This window comes from Mesocricetus auratus, unplaced genomic scaffold (genome assembly GCF_017639785.1).
Source record: "Mesocricetus auratus isolate SY011 unplaced genomic scaffold, BCM_Maur_2.0 Super-Scaffold_100022, whole genome shotgun sequence".
Taxonomy (NCBI): domain Eukaryota; kingdom Metazoa; phylum Chordata; class Mammalia; order Rodentia; family Cricetidae; genus Mesocricetus; species Mesocricetus auratus.
In genome coordinates, this window is record NW_024429203.1 from 14,804,024 (window position 1) to 14,824,588 (window position 20,565).

General features: G+C 40.5%; 1 protein-coding gene across 3 annotated transcripts in view; it reads right to left on the reverse strand.

Annotated features, from left to right (window-relative positions):
- Window positions 1-20,565, reverse strand: part of Fam118b (family with sequence similarity 118 member B) — a 52,252-nt gene that overhangs the window by 3,490 nt on the left and 28,197 nt on the right. For all 3 annotated transcript variants that reach the window (XM_021222863.2, XM_040730257.1, XM_040730258.1), the window contains 4 exons: window positions 18,379-18,631; window positions 5,849-6,076; window positions 3,376-3,504; window positions 1,016-1,301 (listed from right to left, as the gene is read on the reverse strand). In XM_021222863.2, coding sequence (XP_021078522.2) covers window positions 1,016-1,301; window positions 3,376-3,504; window positions 5,849-6,076; window positions 18,379-18,631 — 896 coding nt within the window. The remainder of the gene's footprint in view (window positions 1-1,015; window positions 1,302-3,375; window positions 3,505-5,848; window positions 6,077-18,378; window positions 18,632-20,565) is intronic.

The window sequence follows — 20,565 nt, forward strand, 5'->3', positions numbered from 1 at the left end:
AGACTCCAAAGCTACCCTGTCTCAAAAACCAAAAAAAAAAAAAAAAAAAAAGATTGGGTGGGTGAGTTAAAATGACCATACCCTAGACTTGGCCTTATTCCTCCCCCAAATCTAGGCTTTCCCCACCTAAGGTGGGGTCTTGCTATGTTGCCCAGGCTGGCCTTGACCTTTTGATCCTCCAGCCACAGCCTGCAGAATGCTGAGATATAGATATGCACCACCATGGTTTGTCCCTTCTATCTTTAATTCATCTGTGTGTGCAACCACATTTTTTCTTTAGGGAAACGTTCTTACAGGATAAATTATATCAGTAGAATTTCTGAAACAAAATGTTTTGAAATTTTTGACATATACATGAAAAAAGTCCTCATAAACTTAGCCAAGGCTGAACAAGTCACTTATCTCTATTTTGAAACCTGAATTTTAATTGCATCTCATTTGAACTAACCCATCTTCAAAAATGTTTCTTTTTTTTAAAGATTTTGTGTGTGTGTGTGTGTGTGTGTGAGAGAGAGAGAGAGAGAGAGAGAGGGAGGGAGGGAGGGAGGGAGGGAGGGAGGGAGGGAGGGAGGGAGAGAGACAGCACATATGAAGGCCAGAAGAGTGTCTGATCTAGAATTGGAGTTACAGGAAATTGTGAGTCTCCTGATATGTGATACATGTGTAGGAAGGACATGCATGTACCATAGCATGTGTGGAGGTCAAAGAACCACTTTCCACAGGAGATTAAGAGATTGAGTTCATGCTTGGTGGCAAGTGCTTTTTCCTGATGAGGAAAGCTGGCCCAAAGCTAAAAATTTTTAAATGCTCTTCTTTCTATGTGTATGATGACTTGCAAGGGTATATATTATGATTATTTTCCCGTTATCAAAACGGCACTTTGGCATGACCTGAAGACTGACACTTTCTCCTCTTGCCAAACTGGTCAGACACTACCCATTCCCCATCTTGATAGTGATTTTATTCATCAAAAACACAAATGGCCAAAGGGTTGCTGCTCTTTGCCTTCCCTTACCTGATCTGCCTCTTGTGGAGATCTCATATGTCAGCCGCTTGAAATATTCTGGAAGGTCAGCATAGTCATTTCCATAGGAAATGACCTTGATCCCCTTGTCCAGCATGTTTTCTCGAAGCTTCTTGAATTCATCTACATCTCCTCTCCGAACCAGCATGAAATGTTCTAGGTCAGATTTATGCTTGACAGCCTCTAGGAACAGGGCCTGGAAAGTGGTGTCGTCCACCGTCCAGCCACAACCCAAGAAAAGAAATGACTTGTTTTCATAGAGTTTCTGAATCTCTCTCTTCAAGGAAAAGAAAACAACATATTAATGACACAGAAGCAGACACAAGATATAGCTAAAGCACAAAAGTCAATAGTCCATAACTGCTACATTTAGCAGACTACAACTCACTTATCAAAGAAAGTTTCATTTCCTAGTTGTTATTACAATGTGATGCTTGATCTAAAATTGGGCTTTTTACCTGACATTCTTCTGAAGGTTCTCTTTTGTTTCTTAAAAAAAAATATATATGTATATATATATATAATTTTGTGTGTATGGTGTATGTACATTAGTGTGCATGCCATAGAATGCATGTGGAAATCAGAGGACAACTATGAAGTCATCTTTTTCTGTCTCATCTTTACATGGGTTCCAGGGATTAAAGTCAGATTGCAAAGCTTGCAAAACAGAATTTAACCAACCCCACTGAACCATCTCATTGGTTCTTCTATTTTGTCTTTGAACAGTTTCATCAAACTGGCACTAGTCTACTGGTCTTGCAGGTTTAATTTGATTTAGGTTCTTGGCTAACTAGACAACCAATGGGTCTTTAATGTATCTTAGCCCTTTCCACTTTCTGGGGAAATTTTGACAACTTTAAAATCTATCTATCTATCTATCTATCTATCTATCTATCTATCTATCTATCTATCTATCATATCTATCAAGATCGATGACACACACAGGGCCAGGCACACACCAGGCTCTTGCCAACCTCCTCGACCTCTGCCTGCCTCCCCAACACTAACTGACAACTTTAAATTTTTATTTATTTTTAGTAATGTATGTGTACATGTATGTTACATGTCATATGTGGAAGCTAGAAGTTGATGTTGGGAGTTTTCTTCCATTGTTCTCCATTTTATATATTGAGGTAGGTCTCTTATTTGAACTTTAACTTGTAGATTCAGTCTAGATGGTTGATCCAGAAGGTCTTCTTCCCTGTCTCCACCTTCCAAATATTGGAATTACAGGCACGTGCCAGTGTCCTTGGCATTGATGTCAATGGTAGGACTAAGCTCCTCACATTGTGGGGCAAGTGCTTTACCCACTTGCCCAACTGTTTTTTGCCTTACAAACTGAACAAATGATCAGAAAACATAATTCTATTGTTAGATATGGTCAAAGGAACGTGATTACTAAAAACATTACTGTGCATGTAATCATAATTTGTGCATAGAGTACACACACACACACACACACACACACCAAAAAAACATTAGAAATTACTTGGCCTCACTATCAATGATGAATATAATTATAGTACATATCAGGGAGGGATAAGGCCCTTACACTTCAGAAAGCATCACATTTCCTGACTTTCTCTGGCCCCGTTCTGTAAAGATTCCATGTGACCCTGTCTTGAAAACTTCTAACACTGAGCTGGACCCAAGAAGCATTCCCAGTTTAAACATGTATATGTGAATAAGTCCAAAACTTGAACCCCAAAGATCAACAAACCCAAAGAAGAAAACCTCTATTTTGTCAATTCTTTTTTGTTTGTTTTTAGTTGTTGTTTTTGTTTTTCCAGACAGGGTTTCTCTGTGGTTTTGGAGGTTATCCTAGAACTCGCTTTGTAGACCAGGCTGGCCTTGAACTCACAGAGATCCACCTGTCTCTGCCTCCCGAGTGCTGGGATTAAAGGCGTGAGCCACCAACGCCCGGCGGCAGTTTTGTCATTTCAATTTGTTTTTCAATTTTTCCAAGTAAACAAAAGTGTGAATGAGTGAACAGTCTTTTTTATAATCCATGTCCAAACTGTTAACTGTTTTTTTAAAAAGCTGGCTAAATTGTTTTGGACGTAAGCTTATTAAGAAACCAAATGAAGGAGACTACTATATTCTTGGTATGTGATGCCAATGAGGGAGTGCCATATGCTGGCTGTTCAAAAACCACAGGAAAATACCTGCCCTATGACCTGACACCTGCATTTCTCAGAATAGCATGCATACCCAGGGCTAAGAGACAAGGGAGAAAGGTCTGACTTCCTAGTTGTTTTGATTAATGAGAAGTAAATGCTCCTGTTAATACTTAAGAATATGCTCAGAAATATCTTTAGGAATAAGAATCCAGCTAGAACAGCACCACTTACCATAACTTCAGTGTTCCTGAGCACGTTCTGATATCCAGCTGGGTGGAGGACGATACCACTAGGATTGGTATAGACCCCATGGATGTGTAACACACTTAGCTTCCGCTTCTCCTGAGCCCACTCCAGGACCTGCACAATACATACACAACTTGACCAGGATGGCAAGGTGAGCACCTGCTTCAAAGTCACAATGTGTAAGAAGCTGCCTGAGGATTAGACTTCTGACATTTACTGTCCAGCTTCACGGTATCATAAGGACAAGGATTCGAAAACTTGATGTGCCCAAGTTCCTATGTTATGATTGTGGCAGCAAATCTTGTGACTTCTCTTTGAAAGCCACTAGCATATTAGAATTTATCGCCTTTGGCAGAACAACTAGGATAATTTCCTCTGGTGATGGCTCAAGCCCTGGTATAATCCTTCCATCCTTCCTCCCTTCATCCCCTATGAGATTTTTCTATGAAGCCCTTGCTGTCCTGAAACTCTATGTAGAAGAGTATGGCCTCAAACTCACAGAGATCCACTTCTGCCTCCTGAGTGCTAAGATTAAAGATATGTATCATTATACCCATTTATTTTCATTCTCTTTTGCCCAGGCTGGCCTTCAACTTAAAATCCTCTTACCCTAGCATTCTGAATACTGGGATTACAGCATGCACAACACATCTGACTCAATTTCCAATCTGGGTCCTAGGTCAGCAAAACCAAAGTAGTATTCCATCTACTACCCTAGCAAAGGCAGCTCTGTGGCACTGGGGGAATCATTTATCTATTCCGACTATTCAGCTAGGCACTAAGATGGATACAAAGGAAGGTTCCAAGGAAACAAAACAATGAAAATGACAAAATCACAGACCAGGGCAAATGCCCTTAAAGGAATCATCTCTTCATCAACATCTTTCAAATTCATTTGTGTGTGTGTGGTGTGATGTGGTGGGTGTGTTGGGGGGGTACCACCATGGTGTACACATAGAGGTCAGAAGGCAACTTGCAAAAGTCGGTTCTCTCCTTCCACCATGTAGGTCCTGGTGACTGGACTGAGATCACTGGGCTTGAAGTGCCCAGTGAGCCATCTTTTTAAAAATGTGAGATGGGATTTCTGTCTTCTTTGCCTCATTGGCTGGAAACTCCCAAAGTTTGGTTAGATAGCTGACCTACTGAACCACTGCTCCAGTCTCTGAAAGTGATTAATCTCGTCCTTATAACTGGGCAAAACTGTCAATACTCATAACTTTTAAATCTTTGTATTTTATTGTGTACTGGTTTTACCAAAAAACAAACCAAAAAAAAAAAAAAAAAAAAAAAAGAAAAGAAAAAGGAAAAAAAAACACCAACCCCCAAAAGCACAAGGAAAGCAGCTTTCTTTTTCACAGTTAGTTTTAATTGGAGATATCCATCACAGGGTTGTGGTTTAAGTGCTGGTCTCCAACTCATGATGCTATTTGGGGAGGTGGGATTTTGCCAGTAAAATAGACCACTAGGGAAGAGATTTATAACCTGGTCTTGATTCTGGTCCACTCTCTTGCTCTGTGTTCCACTATGATGTGAACAGTCTCAACCTTGCTCCCATCACCACAAAAGGGAGCCTCTCCCACTGTGCTCTTACTGTTGAAGGGGCAAATTAAACTCAAGGGCTTCACTTCTAATAATTTTGAAATAAAGGGACCAGACCCTCACTCAGTCCCCTGCTTTAGCAACTATGACAGGCTACAGAAAAGACACTTAGGCCTCTGACACAAGGAAACTACAGATCCTCTGGCCTTCCAGAGCCTAGGGCCAAAACTAAACACAAAGAAACTCCAGACCCCACCCTCCCAGCCTCCTTGATGCTTGTTTCCTGGGAACTGTTTGGCCACAAAAGAAACTCCAGGGGGAACCAAAACCTCCCCCTGTAGTCTCTGAAAACTATTGGTATCTATGAACAACAGGCCACATAGAAATGCCATAGAAACCACAGAATGTTCCCTCTCAGCACTGACCAATGAGAATAATTGGTACACAGGTATTTCATGCCAAAATATGACTTTGACAAATTCTCCTAATTGTTCCCAAATGTCAACCAATCAGAAACCAACCCATACCTACTGATGTAATCCTGTAACTTTTGCCTATAGACAGGGAACTTCACTCTCTCTGGAGGCTACTTCAACAGTTTGCTAGACGGAGTCCCTGCTATGGTTGGATGAACAATCATTAAACCTTGCCTTTATAGTTTAGTGGGTCTATCTTCCTGGTGGTTTCTGGGGACTTTGCAACTTGGGCACAACACTGTGAGGCCTAAAATGCCCTGAAATAGTGAGCTCCAATAAGTCTTTCCTCCTTTAGCTTGTTTCTGTGGATATTTTAGTCATAGCAATGTGAAAAGTAACTAATACAATTTTGCTACAGGAATACTAACATGCTGGCCAGAAGGCCGCTTTTCTGAGGAAGATAATACCCACTACCCAAAGGAGACAACTGGTTAACATTTTACCTTTTTCTCATCAGTAAGGTCGAGGGATTCAAGCTGTTTTCCCTGGTCAGCTGCATACAGTTCTAGAAGATTATCAAAATTTGTAGTTAATACTAGCGCTCCATTTTCCATCAGATGGAGAACAGACTGAAGGAGCTGTTTTCCAGAATCTTCCATCTTTGACTCCAGGTCATCAAATACTTCATATAAACAGTCTTTGAAAAATGTGGATCGAACATTACTGGTACGCTGCATGTGTGGGAGATTTAAGACAACAAAATTTCGTAAGTGCTTAATTAACTTGTTTCAGTTGTAGAAATTATAAATTTTGAATACTTTATACTTAAAACATCATCACTCTCATTATAACAAGGAAAATAGGATGGTACATGCCAAACACAATGCCTAGCAAACAGTAAGTGATCAATACTACCGCATCAGATACAAATGAGCACAAGCCTTTTAGATACACATTTTATTTTATTTTTTTTGAGACAGGGTTTCTCTGTATTGTCTTGGAGGCTGTCCTGGAACTCGCTTTGTAGACCAGACTGGCCGCGAACTCACAGAGATCCACCTACCTCTGCCTCCCGAGTGCTGGGATTAAAGGCGTGCACCACCAACACCCGGCTAGATACACATTTTAAAACTGGAGAAAAGGTCTTGCAGTGGATTCCTGGCTGGCCTAGAATTCAATTCACTTTGACAAAGATGGCCTTCCACTGTCAATGATCTTCCTAACTCTGCTTCCCAAGCACTGAGATTATATGTGCTATCATGCCCAGCTTGACAGAAGCTACAGTTATTTGGGAATAGGGACCTAAAAGCCTTCACCAGATTGCCCACAGGCAAGTCTGTAAGGCACTTTCCTTTTTTTTTTCCCCAAGACAGGGACTCTGGTTGTCCTGGAACTCACTCTGTAGACTAGGCTGGCATTGAACTCACAGAAGAGATCCACCTGCCTCTGCCTCCTGGAGTGCTGGGACTAAAGGCGTGTTCCACCATCGCCTGGCCACACTTTCTTGACTGATTGTTGATGAGTATTATGGGAGGGCCCAGCCCACATTGTGTGTCAGTGTGTGGGGTGACACCCTGGGGCAGGTGATCCTGAGTGGTATAAGAGAGCAGGCTGCGGCATAGTGGTGTGTGCCTTTAATCCCAGCACTCAGGAGGATGAGGATCTCTGTGAATTCAAGGCCAGCCTGGTTTTCTACATAGAGAATTCCAGAACAGTCAAGACTATATTGAGAGACTGTCTCAAAAACAAAAAACATGACCCCCCAAAACAAAAACAAAAAAACAACCAAACAAAAACAGCAAGCAAGTGAGCAGGCTGATAAAGCAATGTGGAGTAAATCACTAAGCAGCTCTCCTCCATGTCTCTGCTTCAGTTCCTGCTCTGTGTGAGTTTTTGCCTTGACTTAGCCTGGACAATGGACTACAAGCTGTAAAGTGAAATAAACCCTTTTCTTCCCAAGTTACTTTTGGTCATGGTGTTTTAATTATAGCAACAGAGATGCCAACTGAAACAGGGAACAAAGGGAGCAGGGGAACAATATGCAGCCCGTGCTAGCTTTGCATTTGTTATATAGTTGACTGACACTGGTCTCAAACTCATGATCCTCTAGCCTCAGCCTCTTAATTGCTAGATTACAGGTATGCACTGCCATATCCAATTTAGCATCTCTTTTTCTAATTACAGACATTTGGCTGCTTGTGCAGTTATGAAAACCATTTACCTGACCTAACTCAGCTAGCTCTATATAGGCTTGCTATAAAGACTATTATGAAGAGATTTAAAATAAATTTCACAATTAATTGCATTTTGCTATTGTTTTTACAGTGCTGGGGATAGAAACTAGAGCTTTGGACATGGACGACTGAACTATATCTATAGTTATCAATTTAGTTTAGTTTAGTTTAGTAAAAATACTAAACTCAGGGACTGAAAAGATGCCTCCCTGTACCTTCCAGTTTCCTTGTCCCTCAGGACTAAAATGCTCAAGTTTCCATGAACTCACTAAAGCAGATACAACACACATCAGTGTTCCTTTCCTAATGTGACACAGTATTTTTTTTTAATTTTATTTTCCAGTTTAAATTTAGATAAGAAACAAGGTTGCTTCACAAGTCAGTTCCAGGTCCTTCTCCCATTCCCTCCCTTCTTCCCGTGCCCTCCCCCAAACCCCCCCCCCCCCGTTATCCCCTCATTCCCCCAGGGAGGGTGAGGCCCTCCATGGGGGTGTCCATAGTCTGTCATTTCATATAGGGCAGGGCCTAGACCCTTCCCCAAGAGTTCAGGGTGAGAATGTACCTCACATTGTTCTATGGGAGTCCAAAGTCTGTGTGTATACTTGGGATGGGTACTGATCTGCTGCCCAAGGCTCAATAGATTCCCTAGGCCTCCTCATTGACACCCAGATTCAGGGGGTCTTGATCAGTCCCATGCTGGATTCCCAGGCTGATGCCTGGGATTCAAGAGTTAACCTTTGTCTGGTCAGCTGTTTCTGGGGGTTAAACCAGCCCAGTCTTAATCCCTTTGATCATCAGTCCTCCCTCTCTGTTACTGGCTTTCTTGAGTTCAGCTCAGTACTTAACCAAGGGAGTCTGCCTCTTCTTCGATCAGCCACTAAATGAAGTTTCTGTTTCCCAGACTCTCTGGCCATAGGATTGTAGGCTGGCACACCCAGATCTATGTCTAAAATCCATATATGAGAGAGTACATGCCATGTTTCTCTTTTTGTGACTGGGTTATCTCACTCAGGATGGTTTCTTCTAGTGTCATCCATTTGCCTGCAAATCTCATGATTCCATTATTTTTTTCTGCTGAATAGTACTCCATTGTGTAGATGTACCACATTTTCTCTATCCACTCTTCGGGTGAGGGACATCTAGGTTGCTTCCAAGTTCTGGCTATTACAAATAAAGCTGCTATGAACATAGTGGAACAGACATCTTTGTTGTATGAATGGGCGTCTTTTGGATATATGCCTAAGAGTGGAGTTGCTGGGTCTTGTGGTAGGTTTATTCCCATTTTTCTGAGGAATCTCCATACTGATTTCCAAAGTGGCTGAACCAGTTGGCACTCCCACCAGCAATGGAGGAGTGTCCCCCTTTCACCACATCCTCTCCAGCATAAATTGTCATTGGTGTTTTTGATTTTAGCCATTCTGACAGGGGTGAGATGGTATCTCAGAGTTGTTTTGATTTGCATTTCCCGGATGGCTAAGGATGTTGAGCACTTTCTCAAGTGCCTCTCAGCCATTTTACACTCCTCTATTGAAAACTCTCTATTTAGTTCTGCAGCCCACTTTTTAATAGGGTCCTTTGGTGTTTTGGAGATTTGCTTCTTGAGTTCTCTGTAAATTTTGGAGATCAGCCCTCTGTCAGATGTGGGATTAGTGAATATTTTTTCCCATTCTGTGGGCTGCCTTTTTGCCTTGCTGACTTTGTCCTTTGCCTTACAGAAGCTTCTCAGTTTCAGTAGGTCCCATTTATTAATTGTTGATCTCACTGTCTGTGCTACTGGTGTTATGTTCAGGAAGCTGTCTCCTGTACCAATTCGTTCAAGGGTACCACCCACTTTCTCTTCTAAGAGGTTCAGTGTGGCTGGATTTATGTTGAGGTCTTTGATCCATTTGGACTTAAGTTTTGTGCATGGCGATAAACATGGATCGATCCGCATTCTTCTACATGTCAGTCTCCAGTTATGCCAGCACCATTTGTTGAAGATGCTTTCTTTATTCCATTGTATATTTTTAGCTTCTTTGTCAAAGATCAGATGTTCGTACATGTGTGGGTTAATACTCGGGTTTTCAATTCAATTCCATTGGTCTACCTGTCTATTTTTGTGCCAATCCAAGCTGTTTTCAGGACTATAGCTCTGTAATAGAGCTTGAGGTCAGGGATGGTGATGCCTCCGGACGTTGCCTTGTTGAACAGGGTTGTTTTGGCTATCCTGGGTCTTTTGTTTTTCCATACAAAATTGATTATTGTTCTTTCAAGGTCTGTGAAGAATTGTGCTGGGATTTTAATGGGGGATTGCATTGAATCTATAGATTGCTTTTGGCAGGATTGCCATTTTTACTACATTGATCCTACCTATCCAAGAGCATGGGAGATCTTTCCATTTTCTGAGGGCTTCTTTAATTTCTTTCTTTAAAGATTCAAAGTTCTTACGATACAGGTCTTTCACTTGTTTGGTTAGCGTTACCCCAAGGTATTTTATGTTGTTTGTGGCAATTGTAAAGGGTGATGTTTCTCTGATTTCTCTTTCAGCCCTTTTATCATCTGTATATAGTAGGGCTACTGATTTTCTTGAGTTGATCTTGTAGCCTGCCACTTTGCTGAAGGTGTTAATCAGCTGTAAGAGTTCCCTGGTAGAGTTCTTTGGGTCATTTATGTAAACTATCATATCGTCTGCAAACAGTGAAAGTTTAACCTCTTCCTTCCCAATTTGTATCCCCTTGATCCCCCTTTGTTGTCTTATGGCAATGGCTAGAACTTCAAGTACCATGTTGAAAAGGTATGGAGAGAGTGGACAGCCTTGTTTTGTTCCTGATTTTAGAGGAATTGTGTTGAGTTTCTGTCCATTTAGTTTGATGTTGGCTGTTGGTTTACTGTATATAGCTTTTATTATGTTTAAGTATGTCCCTGTTATCCCAGCTCTCTCCAAGACCTTTATCATGAAGGGGTGTTGGATTTTGTCAAAGGCTTTTTCAGCATCTAGTGAGATGATCATGTGATTTTTGTTTTTCAGCTTGTTTATATGGTGGATTACGTTGATGGATTTTCGTATGTTGAACCATCCCTGCATCCCTGGGATGAAACCTACTTGATAGTGGTGAATGATTGTTTTGATGGTGACACAGTATTTTAACCAAATAAGTGCCATTTCCTTAGTGAAAACCTTAGAACAGTTAAAACTGTCCCTGGAAACAAGCCACAGTTTATCTGGGCTCTGCCCATCATGGTTCTAGGCTGCTTGCTCTACAGCACAGAGTCCTTACTGCCCGCTGCTGTCAGCAGCTGCAAAGATTCTTTCCTTGTGTGTAAATAGACCTGTAACTCATTCGGTTAAGAATTCAGCTCACAGTCTTCAAAGTTTATCTAGTTTCATTACACAAGCACATAATTACATCACACTAATGGCACACAGGCAGTCAACAGGAGACTAATACTACTTAATCAGATGAATAACCCCCAATCAAAAACAGTGGAGGGGGGCCGGGGAGATAGCTCAGTTAATAAGAGCACTTCCTGTTCTTTCATAGGATGCAGGTTACATTTCCAGCATCCAAATGGCTCACAATCATTTGTAACTTCAGTTCTAAGAGATCTGATACTCTCTTCTGGCCTCTGCAGGCCCCAAGCACACAGTGTATAATCATACATGCAAGAAAAACGAATAACATAGAAAATTAAAAATAAAAATCTATCCTTACCAAAGCAGTGATGAGTATTAACTCTATTTCACAACACACAGCAGTCAACTACTATAAATGCTAGTACCAGATTTACTATTAAAGAAACATGATGCTCCCTTACTTTAGCAAACCCAACATGCCACAGCTACTCCATTTCTTGGGTAGAGTCCTACAGACATAACTGCAACTGGATAAAATGACATATGGAAGCTAGCACTGCTTTGCTATCCCCAATTAGCAACAGACTATGTATCCACATAGGGAAGACTACTATGGCCTAGGACCACATCTTATCATTTGGATCTTGAATGTACCCCAAAAGCCCGAAGTATTTGTTGGGTTGTACCGTTAAGAAACTGTAAAACCAAGTTAAAAGTCCTTGAGTTACTGAGGGCATATTCTAGAAGGTGACTATGGGATCCCGGCCCTTTCCTTTAGCTTTTTAAACCTCTGGCTTGTAAAGTATTTTTGTTATATTGCATGGTCCTGTCATGATGTACTGTCTCACCACAAAGGCAAAGCAACTGGGATAACTGACCACAGAGTGGAGCCTCCTCCCAGCCCCGCTACTTTTATAAGTCAACTAGGTATTTTGTTATAGTGACAACACTGACTTACATTCTATGCAGGAGAACAATACACTGCTAAGTAAAACAAACTAGAGGATAGTATGTGTTATTTTTTGATTTTAAAGATGGCAACAGTGAGGGAAGTATAGATACATTTCTGCTTACATTTAAAAGCTGAAAGGCTACATAAAAATATATATGAATGGGTGACTTAGGGCAGTGAAGAGAGAAGACAAATACACCAACAGGAGCAAGATATCTCAGTAGATATAATTAGCTATAACCTTTGATTTTTGCATTGCGTACACCAATATTTATTCAAAAGAGGAGAATTAAGCACACGCCTTTAATCCCAGCATTTCCGAGGCAGATCTCTTGAGTTTGAGGTCAGCCTGGTCTACAGAGTGAGTTTCAGGACAGTCAAGGCTACACAGAGAAACCCTGTCTCCAAAAACAAACAAACAAACAAACAAACAAACAAAATCAGAATTAAGTTTCAGATTTAATAACTGTAGTGATTCCTTACTCAGAAGTTCTCTGGTGTGTTTTTTAACTCCAACTTGTGCTTAGCTCGTTTGTATTTACGATCATACACGCTCTATTCCTATACCAGCCTGCTTACTAGGAGCACAAGTAGAAGAGCCTAGATATGCCATGAGTTAGTCATGGATGAAGAACATGGGGTAGGAGGGTTTGTTTTTTGTTTCTATGAAAAGACTAAAACTTGGAAATTCCTTGAGTCACTTGTTTTAGCTAATTATCTTTTAGTCCCAATTATCAAATCTCCTACAGCAATATTAAAAAGATTGAGGATTTCTGCTTGTTTGTTCTGTTTTGAGATGTGGCCTCACTATCTAGCCCAGGCTTGTGATCCTTTAGCTTCTCAGTGTGGGACTACAGGTGTCAGCCACCTATCTGAGCTTGGAAAGAGACTGTGCTGTCTTCTTTTTTGAAATCAATGTTTTTGCCTTAGAACTAAATTTCCCACCAGTGGCCTCTGTAAGCTGAGATAAAGGAATGAAAACATAAACACGGAGTTCAGAAGTCAAAAGGAAATGCCAGACTCCCACACAACCTCTAAGAATTTTCCTTCTTCATTTAAAGCTGAAATCCCAAGCTACTTCACTTACTTTACCCTGTAATTCATCTTTCTAGTCCCACATAAAGTAAAAGCAAATGCAAGCCTTCCTGATGTCTTCTCCAAGGTCATTAACATTTCTACTGCCTTTACTTTGAGCACTCATTTCATTCTTTCAAGTAAAATTGCTGTTTGATGAAAAAAGGTGGCTGCTCCACCCCTCCAACTTCAAGTCACTCAAACACTGCTAGTGCCACTCATTCTTCACAAAGTCCCATGAAGTAAACAAGTTTTTTCTTTTTCCTCTTTGGTGCTGGGGATTCAACCACCCAATCATGCTCTAAACAGTACGAGATCCCAGGCATCCTGATCCCAGGTCTACTGTGCAAAGCAAATGGTGAGCGATCAGTTGATTTGTCCAGGATTCCAGTGCATTTAAATAACATGGTTTCGTTGACCCTGACAGCCAAACTCTTGAATTCACAATGTTACTTCTCTATTATATGAAACTGGATCAATAGATGGGACCAATTAACCATGTTGTGTTAGCATTGAGTAATCTAAAAATTTTATTTTCCCAAACACACAAAAGTAAAAACAAAGTACCTGCCTAACTTGTGAAATGTTCAATTCATAATACTCCAATAAATAAAAAGCAAAGGAATAAATAAATGATCACCTTCCCACCCCGTACCAATCACCCAGTGTTGTTCAACCTAAACTCCTATGCATCATGACTTTTCCTAATTTACTGAGTGGTTTGTTGAGAGCTGCTATCAAAGTATTACATAATTTCACCACTGAATTCACAATGTTACTTCATTATGTTTCCTAAAAGATAAAAACCCCTGGGCTGGAAAGATGGCTCAGTGGTTGGAAGTACATGTTGCTTTTCCAGGTTTGATGGTTTACAACCACCTGTAACTCCAGTTCCAGTGGAACCAATGCCCTCTTCTGGTCTCTGCAGACACCAGACACACACACACAGGTGCACACACATACATGTAGGCAACACATTCATGTACATAAAAATAAAGATTTTAAAAAATACAGATCCCTTTGATATATATACCTGACTTCTTACTGGCTGTCTATAGACATTCTTTGTACATTATACTGACAGTCTCGCGTTAAATTTAACATTTGTTCATGGTAAATAATTCTTTTTTATATGCTGTATTATGTTTACCTATATGCTTTTGGAGATTCTTGATTCAATATTCATAAGAGATAGTGGAGATATACACAATACTGGTAAATTATCATGTGTTGTTGGAATTCACTAAGCAGCTCGTTCTGGGAGTGGGGTCTTCCCTATTTCAGATTCAAGCACACTTGTTTCAAACTGTCCCACAAGACCTCTCCATAACTCTGTAATAGGGAAGAGAACAGTAAAAGAGCCCAAGAATAAAACACTGTGCCCTTGAGATTAGCTGGGCCATGAGCCACTTCTAACGGAAGTTACTACTGTTTAGCCCATGATATAAGAGCATCTGCAGTGGGAAAGACTAGCCAGAAGTCCAGTCAATGGAAGCTCAGCCATGGATAGAAAGTTCAGCTGGGAAATTTCCATGACTCCCTCAACCTCCCCAGTTGGTTCTTCAGGATGTCATGAGCATCAGTGTCTGATCTGATGATGTTCTTTCTATCTACTGCTATATGTTCTTCTATTTAGAAGCCTCACCCCAGGAGATACTCTGCTCTTCCCAGGACTATTAGAAACTCCAGCTGGCTGCATTAAAAGGGGTTTCCCTCAGTCAGTTTCTGCTGGCTGTTTTAAGTACTTGAGTTGATGTTTTGTCCTCCACCTCCCTCCCTGTCTCTCTGTCTCTGTCGTTCTGTCTCTCTCTGTCTCTTTCTATTCTCTCTCCAGACCTACCCCCAACACATACTCTAGTTATCTAGATAATATTTACTTTATAAAATAAATTGGAGGGGTTCCCTCCTAATTTGGGGGTGGTGGTTTGAGACAAGGCTTCTCTGTATAACAGCTCTGGCTGTCCAAGAATTCAATTTGCAGACCAGGCTGGTCTCAAACTCAGAGATCCACCTGACTGCCTCCTGAGTGCCAGGATTAAAGGTGTGCGCCATCACTGCCCAGATCCCTCCTAATTTTTTAAAGATTCATTTTTATTTATTTGTAGTACATGCATCTACGCATGTATGAGTGCATGCATTCGAGTGCCTGAGAAGGCCAGAAGAGGGCACAGATCCCTTAGAACTGGAGTTGTGGACTGTCTAAAATGTGTTCTGGAAAATGAACTGTGTTTTTTTACAAGAGCAAACAGCATTTTAAACCACTGAACCATCTCTTCAGTCTCCTTTCTATTTTTTTTTAAAGTAGTATGGAGAACATTTAAAATTAAAGAAGTCTAAAATTTTATTATACCTTCAACTTAAATGTTTACATATGAATTTTTGGTTATAATTTACCATAAAATTCATTTTCAAAGTGTATATGCTGTTTTTCGGTATATCCATAAGGTACCACCCTTATTACTTAATTCTAGGATAGTTCATTACCCCAAAAGGAAGCATTCTGCATATCACATTTGCCACACATTCTTCTACTTTCCAAGCCCTGGAATTCATTAATTTATTTTCTATTTCTATGAATTTGCTGATTCTGGACATTTATATGAATGAATCATATAATATCCTTTGTGTATGTCTTCTTTCACTTAGCACTGTTTTCAATGTTTACCAATGTTGCAGCATGTGCTAGGACACTTTTTAGGCTAAATAACAGTATATGGATAGGACATGTTTTATTACCTAGTCATGAGTTTACAGATACCTGAGATGTTTCTACTTTTAGGATATTATGAATAACACTGCTATTAGCACCCATGAGTAGGAGTTATATGAATATGCTTTTAAGAAGCTTTTATTATTGTGGGCATGGTTTGTGTAGGTGGGCACATATGCTGTAGTGCTTATGTGGAGGTCATAGGACAACTTTGTGGATTTTATTCTCTCCTTCCATTATTACTTGTTTTCCAGGAATCAAACCTAGGTTGCTAGGCTTGTACAACAAGTACCTTTACCCACTGAACCATCTTGGCCACACCGTGCTTTCAGTCCTCTTGAGTATATATCTAAGGTGATGTGTAGAGAGAGGCCTTTTCCTTGCCAGTCGCTTTGGTTTTTCCCCCGCCAGTTGCCTAGACTCTGCCCCGTTGCAGTCCCCAAACAACACACAAGACACTGTATTAATTATGAAGCTGTTGGCCTTGCTTGTTTCTTACTGGCTAGCTCTGTCTTAGTATTTAACCCATCTAAGTATTTCTCTTACTGGACGGACATCTTACTTCTCTGGTGGGCTACATGATGACTCCCTGTGTTTCTCCTACCCAGAGTCCTCCTGGACTCCTAGTCCCACCTATCTTGCTTCCCTATTGGCACAGCACTGGAATTAAAAAAAAAAATCTCATGAACTCTTTTGTTTGTTTTGGTTTTTCTAGACAGTGCTTCTCTGTGTAGCCTTGGCTATCCTGGAACTTACTCCAGGCTGACCTTGAAATTATGGAAATTCGCCTGCCTCTGCCTCCCGAGTGCTGGGATTAAAGGCGTGTGCCACCAACGCCCAACTATATCTGGTTTCTTATGACTTCTTAAAACCCATTAATTCTTTATGTAGTGTTAAGTTAGTTACAGTTTGTTCCAGTCAAGCACAAGGAACTGAAAAGAAGTAAGAAACCCCAAGGTCTATGATAAGTTTTAGGAGCATTTGTTTCTATGGTCTTGGGAGAAGGGATAAAAATTACTGATAACTAAATTTTAAGGAGTGTCGTTTTTTTTTTTAAAGGTGTACTTACATTATTAAAATGTGGAACATGTGGACATGGGTACGGGCTTGTGGTTCCATCCCAAGCCATGTCTCTAATCCTAACACTTGAGAGGTGGTAACTGTAGGAGCAGGCATTCTAAGTCATCCTTGGCTTTACAGTGAGCTTTAGGCTGACCTTGGCTACATGAGATTATTTCAAACAATAAACTGTAGGAAGAGATCATGTACCTGCAGCACTGGCCACGCCCCTTGGGGTGTGGTCACAGGTGTGTGGGAGAAGTCAGGGTTAAAAGAGGGTACAGGAAAGCCTTTAATTCCAGCACTCTTGAGGCAGAGGCAGGCAGATCTCTGTGAGTTCCAGGCCAGCCTAGTCTACAGAGCGAGTTCCAGGACAGCCTCCAAAACAATACAGAGAAACCCTGTCTTGAAAAAACAAAACAAAAACAAACAAAAAAGAGGGTACAGGAGTAGGCCCCGCTCTCTCGGGTTCCGGCCAAGGTTCGGAGACCATAGAGCACTGACCCGGTCCTCAGCTTCTCATGTAAATGACCTTTCTCTAAAGTATCTTTGACCCCCATTTCTCGGTATCCTTGGTATGGCCCGTTTATCGGCAATAATAAACCAAATCAGGATTTACTTAAGATGTATTTGGAAGTAATATAGTAGCCAGAGCATGTTCTAAGTTTTGAGTGGGACGGAGCTGGACATTAAACCTAGGGCCCTTGCACATAGACATCCTAGATAAGTAATTAGGCCACCTCAACTACCTGGGTTGTTTTGGGTTTTGGTGGTGGTGGTGATGGTGGTGTGTGTGTGTATGTGTGTGTGACATAATTGTTACTCATCACAGACTGGTCTTGAAAACACAATCTCCCTGCTTTCATTAATGTAATATTTCACACATGTACTACTAGTCCTAGCATAACTGAACTGGAATTTTCAAATAATTTTTCAGGTGAAGCAAGAAAGACAATTAGGTTCTTCTTCTTCATCTTTTTTTTTTTTTTTTTTTTTTTTTTTTGCAGCTCTGGCTATCCTGGAACTCACTTTGTAGACCAGGCTGGCCTCGAACGCGCACAGAGCTCTGTCTGCCTGTCTTCCGAGTGCTGGGATTAAAGGTGTATACCACCACCCACCGGCAACAATTAGGTTTTTTACCTTACTTAGTTTGATAAAATTTCTTGTGAATATTTTGAGTTACTGCCTCTAAAAAGAACACTAAAAACTGGTTTCACTTTATCCATTTGATGATAAAGAATGATCTCCAGTTAGGCAAGGGGCACATGCCTATACTCCCAGTACCCAGGAAGCTGAGGCAGGAGGATTTAGTTTGTGGTCAGTAGGGGATGCACAAAATGCTTTCTCAAAGCATAAAAACAAATTCTAAATTAAATCTTTCTACTGTTTCCTTAAGGCACCTTTTACAGTGATCATAGAAAAAGTAAATTCAAAACACAGCAAAAGCATGTCAGTAGCCTTGTCTTCATACACACAAAATTCTCAGCATATCACAAACAGAATGAAATGGGTCAGGATAATTACCCTGAACCGGCTCTATAAATAGATACTTTTCAGAAGAGCCAAATGTTATAAACACACAAGCAATAAACAAATATTCCTGCTAGAGTAAGCACACTGATCATGTTTTCAGGAAATCTCATTGCCACGGCATACAGCAGACTACTCACAGGGGAGAGTTTCTGAATGAGGTCATGGGCAACATGGACGAGGTTCTTGTCTTCATGGAGACACTTCTGAAACTTTTTGCTTTCCTCATCTTCTAAAAGATCAAAATCAATAGCAGCATCAAGTAGGGCCTGAATTAACCCCTTCCAGGATTTCAGGGCTGGGACCTGCGGTGCAACTGCAGCACTAATGCCAGTTCCAATCACCAGCACAAGTTCTCGAGGTTTCTTGGTTTTCAAGCTCGGAAGTAGCTTCCTGAAAAGGAAAATGCACAAGAGGATTGATTGGTGCATCCAGCAGACACCAGGTGCATTTGAAGACATCTGACACTAAATAGCTGGCTCTCACTGTTCAATAGCTGTAACTTGTTTGGTTTGTTTTGTGAGAAAGGGTCTCACTGTGTAGTCTCAGCTAGCCTAGAACTCACTATGTAGACCAGCTGACCTTGAACCCACAGAGATCTGTTGTCTCTGCCTCCCTCGTGCTGGTATTAAAAGCATGTACTTTATAATTTTTAGTTGTAAAAATGAGGATTCCAGTTTCCGACACTTCTCCAAAGTAGATTTAATATTTCTCCAAAGTAGAGTAAATGAAAGACAATAATATTATTGCAGTTCATACAAGAAGACAAAATAATAAAGAATTTCAGGAATTCTGAAAAACAACCTTAAAATCAACTCTCTCCTCCATAGTCCTCTCCAGCTAAGAAAACCACTAATAGTACAACACATTCAAATGTATTACAGCTGAAGTTCTGTGCCAACTAAATTACTCTTTAAGCCAAAGGAAATTTCAGAAGGACATATTTGATTTGTTTTCAAGAAGAAAATATTTTCATACAAATTAAGCTGATATTGTTTGTTGAGATATGAATGTAAAATAAGGAAGACAATAAAACTCAGCATGAAAGCCAAATCTGGGAGACAAATCTGTGCAAGATTTTGTTCTAAATATCACTAGGCAAAAAAAAGGATGGGGGGGCCCTCAGCAGGCTTCTGAGAACAGGAAAGCCCCATGTTTTCTGTCACAACAAGACAGCCCTTTCTCATGGCAATGAGCAGAGCCCTGTTGTGAGACAGCATGAGGACAAGCATGTTTCAGTCCCCCTTTCCTCTTATCTATGACTACATTAAGAGCATCACTTGCCTTACCCTCCTGTTTCCAAATAGTACAATGAGTAGAAACATATCAGCAGTCAGATGAAACCCAACAAAGAGAGAACACTTTGAAGTCCTGGGAAACAACCCCTAGAACTGCCTGTCCTCCTCAAATCTCTACATTCAATCATTTAACAAATAGGAAAACCTGGAAACATGCAGAAACTAGAGATAGGCTCATATATAAAATAGTTCGTCTATTGGGGGTAAAAAAAAAAACCTGTTAACAGCTATTTGAAATACATAAAGAAGAATCAAGATGATGAATGAAAACTGGATGTGATGGCCAAGGTCTATATATAATCTCAGAATTTGGGAGGCAGAGACAGGAGGATTGGATATTTAAGGCCAGTTACAGAAAAGCCTGTCTCAAAAAAAAATGTGACTGGCACATAATACACATACACATGCAAATATATCACCCAAAGAATACTTTCACACACACACACACACACAAACTGCAATTGTGCTTTCTGATCTCTACCTAAATAAAAAATAACCTAAAAAAAATCCCAAACATACATTTATTTACTTAGTGTGTCTGTGTGTAGGGGACAGTGTGTGTGTGTGTGTGTGTGTGTGTGTGTGTGTGTGTGTGTGTGTGTGTGTGTGTAGATCAGAGGACAATTTTGAGAATTGTTTCTTTCTTCCCACTATGTTGATCCCAGGAACTGAATTCAAGACACCAAGCTTAGCAGAGCCATCATGATGATTCTAATAGTTACTTAAAAAGACAGTATTAAGGCAAGATGGAAGGGAAAAATCAAGGGGTCATGGGAAGAGAAAAACCCATTCACCTAAGAATCTGGCTAGGGGCCACAAACTTGGTCACAGAAGAAAAAGCCAAGATTCTCTATAGACACAATACTCTTTTTTATAACAGATAATGTGAAACAAGGATGCTAAAAGCAACAAATGAACCACATACTTTTACTTAAAGAGGTTTGTCATCTCGACTTTAGATAGTAATAATATGCCTCTCCCATACCCACATCTACATAAAACACCTCATAAAACCACCTTACAAGCTCA